The 15,790-nt window shown below is 40.2% G+C and overlaps 1 protein-coding gene across 17 annotated transcripts in view; it reads left to right on the top strand.

Moving 5' to 3' along the window:
* Positions 1-15,790, top strand: part of ROBO2 (roundabout guidance receptor 2) — a 653,740-nt gene that overhangs the window by 550,763 nt on the left and 87,187 nt on the right. For all 17 annotated transcript variants that reach the window (XM_075073141.1, XM_075073108.1, XM_075073151.1 and 14 more), the window contains 2 exons: positions 1,923-2,154; positions 12,270-12,394. In XM_075073141.1, coding sequence (XP_074929242.1) covers positions 1,923-2,154; positions 12,270-12,394 — 357 coding nt within the window. The remainder of the gene's footprint in view (positions 1-1,922; positions 2,155-12,269; positions 12,395-15,790) is intronic.

The following is a 15,790-nucleotide window of genomic DNA, read 5'->3' as shown; positions in this document are numbered from 1 at the left end:
CTGTTGTTCTTCGAGATGTGTTGCTCATATCCATTCTAAACCCACCCTCCTTCCCCACTGTCAGAGTAGCCGGCAAGAAGGAACTGAAGGGTGGCCGGGTCGGCAGGGGTATATATCCGGTGCTATAGCGGCGCCACTCCAGGGGGAGCCCAGCCGACCCACCAAGTGTTGCTAGGGTAAAAAAGTGTTCCGACGAACGTGCACGCGGCGCGCGCACACCTAACTGGAATGGACATGAGCAACACATCTCGAAGAACAACAGTTACAAAGGTGAGTAACCGTCTTTTTAGGTGAAAATGATGTATTATAAAGTATGCAAAGGAGTTAATACTGTATTTCGTAGTAAATGTGAGGTTCATAAAGTCTTTATGTCTGTAAAACATTTAATTAATGAAAGTCAAACATGGATAAAAACAATTTACCCTGATTTACAGACTCCCTTCATCTGGAAACAGCTGCTTAATGTTCTTCTTAAAAACACAGCTTGATTCTTTCAGTATTAACAAGCTATTATTGTGAGTTATGTCCCTCTTTCAGTGCATAAATTCACTTAAAGTGAATGTAGAAAAGTTTATAAAATGCAGGCTTAATGTTGTTGTAACATATGTTGCAAGGTTTTTAACGGTAACAATTTTGATTAAAGACATTTTTGCTTTGCTCTTGTAAATTAAGATTTCTTCTTGCTAGCTCTGTTTTTTAATGTTACAGGAACTGAAGAACTTAATGACTAGTAAGTGAGGGTATAGTAAAGGTAGTGGAAGTCAGAAGATCTTGGTTTGTGCCTTCAGTCTTGGACCCACTTATTCTTGACATAGCCCAAACAAGCATAGCTCTAATTCTGGAAAATCTTTGATGAGTTAGCAAGCTGTCAAGAGGGTGAAGGAAATCATTTGTGTCACAACTCAGCTATAAGACTAGAGCTAACAACCCAGTCAGCTATATGTCCAAACTGACACATAGAACGTGCTACTTGTATTATTTTCTTTGGCTGTTTGCTTGACAACTGCACAAGTAAAAATCTTCTTTTAGCATGCAACATTCGTGCAAATGTCACAGTACAGTACAGCATAATACCTCAATGTTATAATACCTTTTTTTTTCCAGATAAAAATGCTTGCGGTCATTTCAAGATAATACATTTTGAACTATCTTTTTTTCAATTACAGTAACGTTTATTGTTTTGAAAGACAGGGTAGAATTGTTATATTACTGTATACAGCCCCGACCTTGAATTCTGTTTGACCGGCAACAAATTAAATACAAACAACAACACCATTCCATCCCCATCGGATGGCATGAGTGCTTTGTAACCTCAGAATGCAAATAGACTGGTTAGTCTAAGAACACAGGAATCAACATATTTTCTTGGTCATTGTTTTTTCTGCATCTGTCTATGTTTATTTTGCTTTCCTGAATATCTTATGAAAGGACCAGCCGTAAGCCAAGTAGTGGACTAACTAAAAGCATATATAGTACATCCCAAAGCTTTATATTTTTCTGAAAATAAAATGTTTTTCCATTCTTTCTCATATTTCAGCCCATCAGTAGCCAAGTTAGTTTTAATTGTTTACATGCAATACTCATTATGACAAATTGCTAGAAAATTATCTACTTATGATTTTTGTTATTTATTTTATACTTTGAGATTTAGGTGGGTGTATCATAATATCTAGTGGGATAAAGTAAAGGGAACAATGAGAGAGAGAGAGTTATACCACTTTAAAAAAATTGAGTGAAATGACAGTAATCCACAAGAAGTTTTAATTTTAGATTTAGAGGAAGTCAGTAACACAGGCAACTGACTAACTTGCTGTTTGTCATAAACACATGAATACAGTAGGCAGCCTTTTTGGTTTCATTATTGGATTATGGATCATGTACTTTAAAATGTGTATTAATGTGCCAATTAATACTATTTCCAGGTTGACCGCCAATCCCAGTTTATTCAGGGCTATCGAGTAATGTATCGCCAAACATCAGGCCTGTCTTCTCCAATGACATGGCAGAATTTGGATGTGAAAGTCCCTACTGAGCGCAGTGCTGTCCTAGTCAACTTGAAAAAAGGGGTTTCTTATGAAATTAAAGTTCGACCCTATTTCAATGAGTTCCAAGGAATGGATAGTGAATCAAAGTCTGCCCGTACGACTGAGGAAGGTTAGTATAATTGTCAAAAAAAAGCAGCTGGCTTCCCCATCTTGTCTGAAAGGAGAAATCATTGTGTTTACTGTGAAGACTGCAAATAATTTTGTTCTAATTAGTTTCCAAAACGTCTATACATAATTCACTGAAGATTTGTCTGTTTTGCATGAAAGGCTGGCTTTTGGATTTCGCCTAACAATCTATGTGGGTGATATAATATTATGGGGTTTGCACTGGCCAGTCCTATGCTTCTCTTCTCCAGAAGAGTTACCTTTTGTCTCTTCAACATGTGCAGAAAGCAGTTAAGGGTTTCTGACACATGCTCTGCAACAGCATTTCCTTTAAAGTACCCAGGCTGCTGGTGCAGCAGATCCAGTCCATGGTTTGCAAGTACAGAAACTTTTTGCAGATGACTGGTAATAATAGGCTTTCTTTTCTGAGTGGGAAATAACATAGATGGATGGCATGGCTAGGAGAAGAGGATGGGTGAGAGACTCCCAATACTTGCTTTAATTAGTGTGCAAAAACACTAAGACTAGTCCAAGTAGCACACCATTCTTGAAGCAGCCCTCTGTGGTGCTAAACACGATGAAACCAGTTGTCCGTTACTCAGTGTCAGGAAAATATCCTTAAAACACAGATCAGAGCATGCATACGATACAGAAGTAGCAACCATCTTATAACACTGAAATGAAGAAACAACCCTCTGTACATCGTGCAACATAGATGTATTGTTCTGCTTAGAAAGAGATGCTTTTAGAGTTGGCTGGAATGTAAAGAGAGGAGAAACTAAGCTGGCTTTGACATAAGTATTCTCTCCCCACACACACATACACATACAATTTTTTTTGTAAAATCTGCCTGTCTGTTTATCTAATCATCCCTATTTCCATAGTATCTGAGCCACCATTGGCATCTCATGGGTGGTCTTGGCCAAACTACAAGCCTGGAGTTAAGAGATCTGGGTTATCTTCCTGGCTCTGCCACAGACTTCTTTTGAAGCCTTAGGCAAGAAATGTAGGCCAAGACATTCAAAATGGGCATCCATTTTTTTTAAATCTTGACTGTAATCTTTCTGTTTTTTTATCATTCAGATATGGGTCTATGTGATCTCCATTGCTCAGAGGGCGTTGTGAGGAAGTTAATTCAATAATGATTGCAGCATGCTTTGAGATCTTGGAATGGAACATGTCGTCATCATAGTTGTTGTTGTTATTCTTTTCACCTTCAGACATATTATAATTACTTAATTAGACAACAGTTAAGTAAGCAACCCTGGGATCAGTGCTGTGAGTTAGGTAGTTGCTGTCCCTGTTTTGCAGATGGAGAAACTGAGGGTCCTGTGACTTTCTTGAGATCATACAGGGAGTCATTGGCAAAGGCAAGTTAAGAATTTGGGAATGCCTGACTCCCATTGCTTCGATTAGATCATAAATCCTAAATTGTTCAGTAAAGATTAGCTTCACTGTAGTATGAACAAAACTTGTTTTAAAAGTTTTAAAAAAGAAAATTGGAAAAAGATTACTAGGTTGAAATTGCTTTGCTAGAATTTCACTGTAGGATTTTTCGCCCCCTCACTAGAGGATTTTATCCTTGTCCATTCTCAATTGATTTTTATTGTTTATTTAGTTCATCTAAGTGTCTCTTGCTAAAGTTAAATTAAGGCCTGGTCTACACTACACGTTTAAGCCGATTTTAGCAGCGTTAAACCGATTTAACGCTGTACCTGTCCACACAACAAAGCCCTTTATATCGATATAAAGGGCTCTTTAAATCGGTTTCTGTACTCCTCCCCAACGAGAGGAGTAGCGCTAAAATCCATATTACCATATCGGATTAAGGTTAGTGTGGCCGCGAATCGATGGTATTGGCCTCCGGGCGGTATCCCACAGTGCATCATTGTGACCGCTCTGGACAGCAATCCGAACTCAGATGCAGTGGCCAGGTAGACAGGAAAAGCCCCGTGAACTTTTGAATTTAATTTCCTGTTTGCCCAGCGCTGAATGCTCCTGGCATCAAGACACGCGCTGCGATCGCACTACCCAAAAAACAACACAAACAAGTAGCCCTTCAGCACTCAGGTGAACCTTACCTTCTACGGCAAGATAAATCTTCCGGAATACTAGAGACTATCTGAAACGCAATGCGCTGGAGACACCACTCATGTCTGATATGCAGGAGCTCCGCTTACCAAGAAGATAAAATGCCAAGCATTTAAAAAAATCATCCAGGCTATATGCGTGACAGCGTAAATGGAAAGCCAAAAGAGATCATGGACGCTCACTAAGCAGGGAGGCAGAGGGCATACTCGAGGACTCCAGCTATCCCACAAGTCCACAGCAGTCTCCCGAAAAGCATTTGTATTCTTGGCTGAGCTCCCAGTGGCTGTAGGGTCAACACCATTGTCCGAGGTGGTTTCCAGGGTATAGCTCGTCAATTTACCTCCTTCCCAGCCCCTCCCAGTGGAAAGAGGGGAAAAAATACGTATTCTTCTAATTTTTTTTTTCAGTGTCACCATACCGTCTGCTGGAATGCTGCTGGTAGACGCGATGCTCGGCAGTGGAAGAGAATATCCTCTCTCCCTTCCTCCCTCATGGCAACGGAACAATATGACTGCTATCTGTCGTCAATCATCCAGCCCGTGAGTGCTCCTGGCTGCCTCAGTGAGGGGGCTGGGAGTGCCTGGGTAAAAATAGGATGATTCCTGGTCATTCCCAATAGATGGTACAGAAACGGCTGGTAACCATCTCATCAATAAGCAACTGGGGCTGAGCTCCATCAGCCCCCTACACTTCATGTGTAAAGAAAAGATTCTGTACTTGCTGGACTATCATAGCAGCGGGTTGCTGGGCTCACCTCTCCTCGCACTGTTTAATTGTCCTCCTGGACTAATAGCAGCCTGGAGGCTACCTCCCCTCAATTTATCTCACTAACAAGTCAGTGTTTCTTATCCCTACTGCCAATTCTTTATTATTTCATCACATACAAATGGGGATACTGCAACGGTAACCCCAGGAGGGTTGGGGGAGCAGGAAGTAATGGGTACAGTTGTTGCAGGCAGCCCCTAGAATGGCAATGTAGCTTATCATGTTCTGCGGGATCTGACACGGAGCAGATGTGCTCTCTGGTTCTCTAGGTACACTTGCCAGCCAATCTAGGCAGAACTGCTCTATTTTTAGACTAAAGGAGGGAATGAAAACAGGGGAGTCATTTCCAATTTTTGTCTTTGCGGCCCGGCCGACCTGCAGCCGGGGGCACCCATGACAGCACAGACAGTACAGAATGACAATAACCATCATCTCATTGGCCAATTTACAATGGCACACAGACGTACAGACGACTGATAGACCGTCCTCGCTATCATCGAAAGGCAAATGAATGCTGCTGTGTAGCGCTGGCATTATACCGCTCCTGTCAGGGCAATCCAGTACACATATGATGACAGTGACAAAAGGCAAAACAGGCTCCATGGTTGCCATGCTATGGCGTCTGCCAGGGCAATCCAGGGAAAAAGGGTGCAAAATGATTGTCTGCCGTTGCTTTCACGGAGGAAGGAATGACTGACGACATTTACCCAGAACCACCCACAACAATGATTTTTGCCCCATCAGGCACTGGGATCTCAACCCAGAATTTCAAGGGGCGGAGGAGATTGCGGGAACTATGAGATAGCTACGGAATAGCTACCTACAGTGCAACACTCCAGAAATCGACGCTAGCCTTGGACCATGGACACACACCGCCGAATTAATGTGCTTAGTGTTGCCGCGTGCACTCAACTTCATACAAACTGTTTTACAACTAGTTTATGTAAAATTGGAATAATCCCATAGTGTAGACGTACCCTAAGACTCACTAAAAAAGAGAAAAGGCTTTGTATCTGTAGTCTGTTTCTGTAAAGTACTTCAGAAGTGACATTTTCATTTGTAATCCTCACCTCCCAGCAGAATCTGTCAGGTAATTTCCTACTTTAAAGGCCACTTTTCGTTGTGGAATAATTTTCTACACAGTAAAGATTTTTAGAACTTTCCTTGCTTACAGATATGTTAAAGTCACAGTCCATGTGTATATTAGTCTAAGCTTCAGCCACTCTGTTGACTAGTGTCTTCTTCAGAAAAAAAAAATCTTGCCACCTGTCAAATGTCAGCCACTATAAAAGATTCCCCAACCCCCACAGTATTTAATTGCTTGTATGATAGACTTTTTTTTTCTATCAAAGCACCAATAGGTAGCATAAGCTTCCGTGAGAAAATTAGTGAGTGTATTTCAATGGCTGTTTCCTTTGATTCTTCCAATTATCTTTGTAATTACCTTGCTGTTCAAGTTTTGTAAAGATAGTCTCAAATAAATGATGAATATGATTTACTTCTCATTCATACATAAAAGGAGTAGTATTTTTAAAGGTATCACACACGTTGCATTGACATCTGATTCTGTTCTGAAAATCAGACGTTTCAGACCTCACTTTTGAAAAAGTCAGTTATACTATTTTTAGAGAAACAATTTGGAAGAGTGATGTGAATACTGTATATTTTTGCAACATCAAAATATATAGTTTTGGCAAAGGCAATGTACTACCAGAAAGAAGTTTCAGCTTTTTTACTGGATTTAATTGGATGTAGAATGTTACTTCTGAGGCCTACCTCCAAAAATCAATTTCACCACAGTTAGATTTTTCCTCTAGATCAGACATTTGTTACAATTCAGTATCCAGTCATCTCCTACCTCTATGCCCTTGTGAACGTAACAAATGGAATTCTGTTTGGTTGCGTCTGGAAAAGATGAGCAGTGATTTGGGTTCTTTCATATCTGTAGCAAGAAGCTGAGCACTGGAATAATTGATCTGTCAAGAATCATGCAAGGTGTTCTCCACAAGCCAGCAGCAAGAGAAATGAGAAAATAGTTTAAAAAATGTTATTTTTCTGTGTGGGCTATTTAATAACTACAGCACAGCTAGACAAGTGGTTTAATTTATATCATGGTGCCAGCTTACAGAGCAATATTATCATAGAGAGAGAAGTCAGGACTGTCTATACACACACACAAGAGAGAACTGGACAAATAATAATGGGTAATATATTTGATAATTTTCAGGTTTTTTGTTCATAAATTATCCTAAAAGCTGAACGTGATTTTTTTTTTCAAATTCATTCATTTATTTGAAATTCCTCGGGGAACTATTAATACTTGGTCTGTGTGTTGTTCATGACCTGTTCATTGCAAATGTATGGTATTCTAAACTTGAGCTCTCTTGTTCAGTGTTCATTGGACACTGTTTTCATAGTGTCCACTTGCTGTTTGAATTAGATTGACTCAAGGCTTCTGATTGCATTTATTAATTTCAATTTCACTTTCCATTAATATTACTCTGTATTGTCTTAAAATTTGCTATTTCCATTAACATTCATTCCAGTAAATTAATTCACTATAATAGTCATAAAATATAAACTCAAAGAAGGAATTAATACAGCTGAACTGAAGGGTTTTTTTTTTTAATCAAAAGGAATATTTTTCAAAAATATCTTGCAGTATTTGTCCAGTTCTCTATCTCTACATATGTTTGTACAGTATGTATATGTGGTGTATTATGTTTCCATATGCGTTGTGTATTTTTGTATATAAATGAATGTTATACACGTTAAGGAGGGAAGTGAATGTATTTCAGCAAAACAGTTCATTATATTTTAATGTAAAGACCATAAGCAACTTAGTTTTAATCTCTGCCATTATAATAATAATGCAGGTGCAACGGTGTGGCTTTAAGTATAGAAGACAGTACCCATGTGGGAAGCCCTACCAATTGGTGGTATTGGGAAGAGAGAAAGGGAATAGGTTCAGGAACAGATCCTCAGTGGAGGATGGTTTTAGAGAGAGATGTCCTACAGGTTCATGCATTTATTATTTATTTTCTTTTTAGAATCAAGTAGGTTTATATAACATTTTTGTTGTTAAAGAGAGAATAGATTTTTTATATTGATACTGTTTTTATTATGTGGCTTAGTTCTGTTTCAAGTGCTACAAAACGTCGGTCCTAGTCTTCAACTGCACCAATTTGATACTCAGCATGGTTGAGTATCATGCTATCCTACAGCATGGTTGAGTATCATGCATCCTATCCTACAGCTAGGGGTTAGGAGGTGGCAGTTAGGAAAGTAGATAAGAGGGGCTTTGTGTGAAGAGCCCTAGGGCCTACAAAAGTGAAGCGGCCTCATACTTGTGGGGACTCTTCCACCTCGATCCAAGGTTGTGGCATTAAGTATAGAAAACAGTACCAGTAGTAGAGGCCATACTAGTAGGTGGTATTGGGAAGACAGAAAGGGAATAGGTTCTGGAATGGAGACCCCAATAGAGGATGGCTATGGAGGGAGGTGGCCTCCAAGTTTACGCATTCAGGTAGCTTGAGGTAGGTCAAGATCCCAAGCAGGGAGACAAAGATATCCCAAGCCAGCAGTGAGCTCAGAGGAAAAGAGCAGTGTAGGTGGGTCCTCCAGGCCTGCTTTGAGAGGTTTCACAGAAGTAGCCAATCAGAACTACTACTAAAAGTAGCTGCCGGGCCTTAGCAGTCAGTTCCTGGCTCGGACAAGAGAGGCAAGGCCAGGTTCTCCTCTCTGACCACAGGTGCTCAATGGATAGCCAGAGTTTGGTGCTGGCTGCATTTGAACAGCTGGGTTTACAGGGAGAGAGAGAGGACCCTGAGATAAGAGTGAAGCAAACAAAAAATAAATTAAAAAGGGGGCGGGGGGAGGCTAGGTAGGAAGCAGCCCAGGGAAGAAATAACAACAAACTGAAATTAAGCACTATGTGGCTGCTATGTATAAGGTCCCTGAGCTAGAACCCAAAGTAGTCGGAGATCCCAGGTTCCTCTACCAGTCACAGTGGCATAAACCCAAAGAAGGGGGCATAGCTTATTTGAGAACCTAAACACAGAACTAAATTTAAAGGGTCCAGAGCTGGGGCTGAAGACCCTCGTGAGGGCAGTGTTACTGTTCATTTATTGAACTCTTTACTATCACAGAAGTGTTTCATTTGGACTTTGTGACTTGGTTGGAGGGCCAAGCCACTGAAGCCCCACCAAGGTCAGTTGGCAGCCTACAGAGAGTTCCAGGCATGATAAAAAGACTGTGTACCACACCCAGCTACTAGGAGTCTCTCAAGAGGTGAGATCCCCCCATTATAGTCACTAAAAGGAGTTGAGTTTAAATTCCTGGATCCAGTTTTGTAGATCATATTCTGCAAAACAACAGGTGTAGTCGACAAGCCATAGGAAAAATTAATGAATCCTGGATTGACTCAGGAAACTTGAGTGATCCTGACATCCCAGCTGTCCTCAGGCTGCCAGGACTTTTGGGTAACCCAGGCATTGAAAGCCAGGGAAGATCAAAAGGTGAATAGGGAGATGACGGTGACTTTGGGCCCACTTTTCAGGGAACTATGGTCCAAGGATGTTTAAACAATCAGGAAAACCCAGTAACGAAAGGACTTGTCCAGAGTTTTGGTGCCCTCAGAACTAATGGAGCAACAAAGTGAACCAAGTCCTTTATGGACAGGAATACAGAGCTAGAGGACAAAACTGAGGGAAGGGCTTCAGTTGGAAATCCTGGACCTCAGTGAATTTTTTGTTTAATGTGACAGAAATGTACAGAAAAGAAGAGGTGGATATTTTTGTGGGTTGGGTTCAATATCATTGAAGCAGAGGGAATCTAACTGCCACCTTTCATGTAAAATAGTTTTAAGATGCAATTAAACTTCTTTATAGAACCACGTAACTGAAACAATAGAGGCCTCAAAACACAGGCACCTGTCACCACCTACAACAATGGCACATGTGAGCTCATTCAGATATTTTAACTGTATGGGTGGAGAGGTTTTGCTATTTGGACTGGGGATGCATGTGAGAGAGATGCACACCACAAAGGGTTACAGATGTTCATTAGTTCATTTTATCATCCCTTGATCATTCTGTTATGCGATGTTATGGTCAGTTAATATGCTATTTCATATATAATTTATATATGCTAAATAGAAATAAATTGTAGGATTATACAAATATAGGATTAATAAGTATTTAGGAGTGATGAGTGTGTATTATGTGTATAAGTAAAGCATAGCTGGAACGCAAGGCCTGCAGGCTGAGACCTGTAAGATGTTAGTTTAGCCATACCAGGTCCTAGGCTTAAGAAAACTTGACAGGAGTGGGTGAACTGGGAATAACCCCGTGCAGTAAAGTCGCAAGTTTAATGTAAAGATGTGCCAACATGTGATGTTACGGAAAGTAGATCGTAATGACTGCAACGTATTGTTCAAAACCACTAGACACCTAATTGTAACATCTTTGAATGTCTGTCTTGACTGCAGGCTACATGTTTTGCGTAGATGCTAATGAGAATAAGAGGAACTAAGAAGAACCTATGAAAAAATGGGGCAACCCAATAGTCATGGGGTGTGGAAGAACAGATAAGGAAAAAAGAGCACCTTCATACATATGTGTAAGGAGTTAGGTGTAGTCAGAATTACAATATAAAAGAGGGTTCCATGATTGGGTAAAAGTGGGAAAACCCAAGGAATGATCTCATCCCTCCAGCAGGAACCATACCTCTAGCAATGATCATCTATTGAGAAGTCCATCAGACCCTAGAATATATTTGTGGATCTGTGTATGACTGCAGTTATAATTATTGCATGGTTTTTTGTAGGATTTCTATATTTATGGGTAATTGTAACTTTACTTATTGCTTTAATAAAATTTGCAGTATGGACAGGACTTTGATTGTGATTGTGTCTGTGATCCGCATCCTTGGACTTTGTGTGTTTCTAGAGCAAGGGTCGGCAACCTTTCAGAAATGGTGTGCTGAATCTTCATTTATTCAATCTAATTTAAGGTTTTGCGCGCCAGTAATACATTTTAATGTTTTTAGAAGGCCTCTTTCTATAAGTCTATAATATATAACCAAACTATTGTTGTATGTAAAGTAAATCAGGATTTTAAAATGTTTAAGGAGCTTCATTTAAAATTAAATTAAAATGCAGAGCCCCCCGGACTGGTGGCTAGGACCTGGGCAGTGTGAGTGCCCCTGAAAATCAGCTCACGTGCCGCCTTCAGTACCCGTGCCATAGGTTGCCTACCCCTGTTCTAGAATCTCCACATTTGAAAAAAGCACCAGAGGCAATTTTCACTCTGTTGAGCTTCAAATGGTAGCAACCAGAGCTGAACCCACAGTGGTATATTATAACACTAAATTCACTCTAAGAAAATAAAAGGCTACACAGAGGAAGAGCAGAAAGATGGGGCATGGCCTGGATGAGCACTTGGAGCATGGCCCCGAGGAAAAGCCTAGATAGAGAAATCTTTTTGAGCTGAGTGCTGTGTGAAAGAGGCTTCGAACTGTGAGCAAAGAAATTGTCATTTTTCTGATTGTTTGATTCCTGCTCTGTCCCGGAGAGGTCTGAGCACTGATATTCTTTGTAAATAAACAGGATTGCTTCAGAGAAATACCTGACTCCATCATCAGTTTATCCTCTAACTGGGACAACCCACAAGGCCCCAAAATTTTGGCTAATCCCTCAAATCAAAAGGAGTAACAATATATATGACCATTTCTCTGGCAATGTGAGTGAGATTAAAGCCATATGTGTTTTAACTCTTTGGCTGGGCAAAAATTGGAATATCCTACATTTAAATACCTTAAGGATATGTGTCTTTAAAAGTATCCCCTTCTATTCATCACTAGGCAATATTAGAACATGGAGGGGCAGTGGGGATAGGGGGGTTAGAACAAAGTTTAGGGCAGACTGAGTTAGCAGATTTAATTTCTGTATTCAGTCGCAACCATGTGTATAAGAAAATGATTATAAGTCTGAGACTAATTCTAATGTAAACTTGAGACATGCTAAAATAAATAAATAAATAAAATAAGAGTGATTTGCATTGCTTCTCTGTTGCCACAACTATTGCTTCTCTTCAGAAAGGCATTTTTCATAATTGTCGTTGCCCAAGAATGTATCCATCTCCAAGGCCATGGGAGTGCAAACTTCATAGATTCTCTGCTTGCTCTTACACTGTTTAAGCAAAATTAATGATCCAGCAACTGGAATAATGTCATTCTTCTATTTGTTCCTTCTACCTGTTACAGCTCCAAGTGCCCCTCCACAGTCTGTTACTGTTCTAACAGTTGGAAACCATAACAGCACAAGCATCAGCATTTCCTGGGACCCTCCCCCACCAGATCACCAAAATGGAATCATCCAGGAGTATAAGGTAGAATTGATGTACAATGGGAAGGATGTGAATTAAGCCAAATTGTGTGGTTGAATTATAGAACATCACTTTTTTTTTTTTAAGTATCAAAGGGGTAGCCCTGTTAGTCAGGATCTGTAAAAGTAGCAAAGAGTCCTGTGGCACCTTATAGACTAACAGATGTATTGGAGCATGACCTTTCGTGGGTGAATACCCACTTCGTTGGATTTTTTTTTCTGTGGATTTTGATTTTGACATAATAAAATATGCATCTGTATAATAACAAGCAGAGAGGTCTGAGCAGTTATACCTTTTTTTCCCAAGTTAAGCAGCATCAACATTATGTTAAAAACAAAACTGATCTTTGAGGGAGAGAGGAGTCATCTTGTACTATGCACCACTCTAGGCTCGGGGTGAATCAGCCAAGTTCCTATCCTAGAACTCCCACAGCCTGACAAGGAAGCTGGTAGTGGATCAGCCAAAGCTACTCCTTCCTCCCTGCCCTGCAGCAATGCTGACTCAAACACTTCAGTGTAAAAATCACCAGGCTTGACCCTGAAAACAGAAGTTCAATTTGTAATCAAATGCAAATCTTCTTCCATGGTCACCTTTAAGGGCCATAATTTAGAGATCTGCAGGCCACAAGCAGCCTCCCTGGGGCAACGGGTTGAACATCACTAGTATAGCCAATGCCTGCTGTTTCTGTTCCTCAGTGGGTTAGTAGCTCCCTTTACTTATCTTTTGTCCTCCATCATTCATATGGTGTCTGCAAGGTGTCATCCTCAGAGGCTATATCGGTCAACGGTCAATCCCATGCTCTGACCACTTATGCATAAATAAATGTTTACAACATGGATATGCTGCAAAATGCTATCCAATGGACTGTTCATCCCACTCCAGTAAATAAATACCCCTCAGCACACAGAAATAGCCCTGCACAGCAGATGTAACAGTAGTAAAACCATTTCAACCCTCATCACATCTACCCAAATGCCAGGGGGAAATGATGGGCTTGGCAGAATACGTGCTGGAGGTCAGAGAATTAACTTGAGAAGCCATACTCTTGGAGCAGATTCAGCATCGGTTTCTGTCAGTGGAAGCTAGTGGGAATCCAGGAACAAAGCTCCAGATGCAAAAAAAATTGCCAGAGGTTGCATCTGGGGAAAGTGGCCACAACTTCCCCTCTTTAGGGAGAAATCCTATTCAGGATGTCAGAAGGTTGTGAGTAGGGGGATACACTATTTCAGTGAGTATCTTCAATAGCCTGAGCTAGTGGGCCTCATATCGAGCCTCTGGTGGAAAAGGAAGCTGCCCTGCCCCAACAGAAGTCCCAGAAGAGTGCAAGTGTTAGAATTGCCACTTGTGGATGGAGTTTGGTCATCTCACACAGGAAGGTGTAATTTATACCCCCTGCTCCAATGTGGGCGAATCTAACTGAAAGATGGAGGAGGGAGGCGGGCACTTTGTTTTAAAATCAGTTATAGGCTCTTCTATGTTTCACTCCCTTGAGTAGGTGTTTTAAAGACACAATATTTATTTGTAATGTATTAGTTTGTTGTTTTGTTTTATTTGGTTTGGTCAATACCACAATTTATTAAACCAACTATGCTGTTGAAACCTCATTTTCACATCAATTCATCTTCATACCAATTCCAATATGTCAATATTTGCTTCATATAAATTCCATTAAAAAAACTATCTTAAGAGAATGTTATGACTTCGCGGTTAAGCATTAAAAACATCAGAAAATGTGTAAGAGTTATCCACACAACTTTAACTCTTAACTTTTATACATATGCATTGGGACATAGGCCAAGATTTTTAAAACCTAGGAGACTAAATTTGGGCTCTTAATTCCATATTTATGTACCTGATTGACATGATTTTCAAAAATGACCCAGTAGCTGCCATTTACCTCTGTGGCAAGCATTGTATGATCAGCACTTTTAAAAATTAGGTACCTCATTTAGGTGCCTAAATAAGTGTGAATTTAGGACCCTACCTTTATGCACCTATTTTTGAAAATCTTAATTAATCTGTAACTACTTGCTTATGTGATATTTCTCTTATTAAGTAATATAATATCAGCATTTTCCTACAATCTGAGCTACACATTTTGTTTCTTCCTTCATTGCTGCCTACAACAATTTCGTTGTCAAAATAGTTGAAATGCCTTCATTAACTAAGTACTGGTTTGCAACCTTACAGTCTGCCTTAAATTAGGAGCACCATGTAATACTGTACTTTCCTAGGACCAGATCAGGACAAATCATGATGATTCTTCCCCACTCCCTCATGCCCCTGGCCAGGACTCTGGCCAGCAAATAAGCTCTATTTGAGCCTAGGGAAGCAGGGATTCTTCCATCCCCCACTCCTTGCTTACAGGGAGGTGTAGCAGGTGAGTAGCCTCTGCTACTGTGAAGCTAAAATCAAAAACTGAGCAGTGCCAAGCATAGGAACAATGGGGATGTTACTCCTGCTTTCTCTTCTACTGAGCCAAGTAAGGTCTGTGATAATCCAGCCCTTTGTCAGCAACCAGCAGCACCTTCCTTTGGTACAGTAATTACATACATGCATATATGGGATTTTTTATGTATTGGTTCCCTTGAGTGGAATTAGAGTGGTAGTTAATGCATTCTTTAATATTATCGTAATAGTCTCCACAGATCCCTTCAACTAAAAAAGAGTCCTTGAACATCTCAATGCTAAAATGTCTCAGGAAATGCTCATGAATAAATATAAGAGAGAGAAGCAAAACTGCCTTGAAATAATATACCACTTGCGCCACAAAGTTCTGGTTTGAAATATGGCACAAATCAGGATCTGTAGGAAGCATTTTTTGTGTTTGTTGAATTACATGGTAAAATAAATCAGACCGCAAAATTTAGATTCCTGAACAATTTCAGTTATGACAGCAACAACATAGCATAGCATTTTAGAAATGGCACACACTCTTTTTCTACCAGGATAGAAAGCTGAAAATACTTAAAAGGAAATTTTGTATAATATTCTTAGGAGTGTTTCAACATGCTTCTTGTTGTAATGTTTGATACACATTTTCTATTCAATAGGAAAAAATGAGACTGAAAAAATAGCTTTAGGAAACTGTAGATTATAGCCATAGTAAGTGAACAAGCGCCTGATCCAGCAAAGATGTATGCATATGCTTAATGTCATTAAAAGTCAATGGGTGAGATTCTGGGCTGTGCCTCTGAGAATTGCAGCATGTAACTTACAGCCCAGGGGCATGGGGAAGTAGGTGATTTTAAGCCATCTTTGAACCCTACTGATCCTGGGCTGCTTGGGGGCTTTTTGAATCCCATCCCCAGCTGCCTATGGACAGTAGTAGCATGAAGAATGTCTGCCATGCTATGTGCTCCACCTCCAGCATGCCTCTCCACCCCCAGCACTTTTCTC

This window comes from Chelonoidis abingdonii, chromosome 1 (assembly GCF_003597395.2).
Source record: "Chelonoidis abingdonii isolate Lonesome George chromosome 1, CheloAbing_2.0, whole genome shotgun sequence".
NCBI classification, from domain to species: domain Eukaryota; kingdom Metazoa; phylum Chordata; order Testudines; family Testudinidae; genus Chelonoidis; species Chelonoidis abingdonii.
The sequence above is the reverse complement of the archived record's forward strand: the minus strand, read 5'-3'. Positions and strand labels throughout refer to the sequence as shown.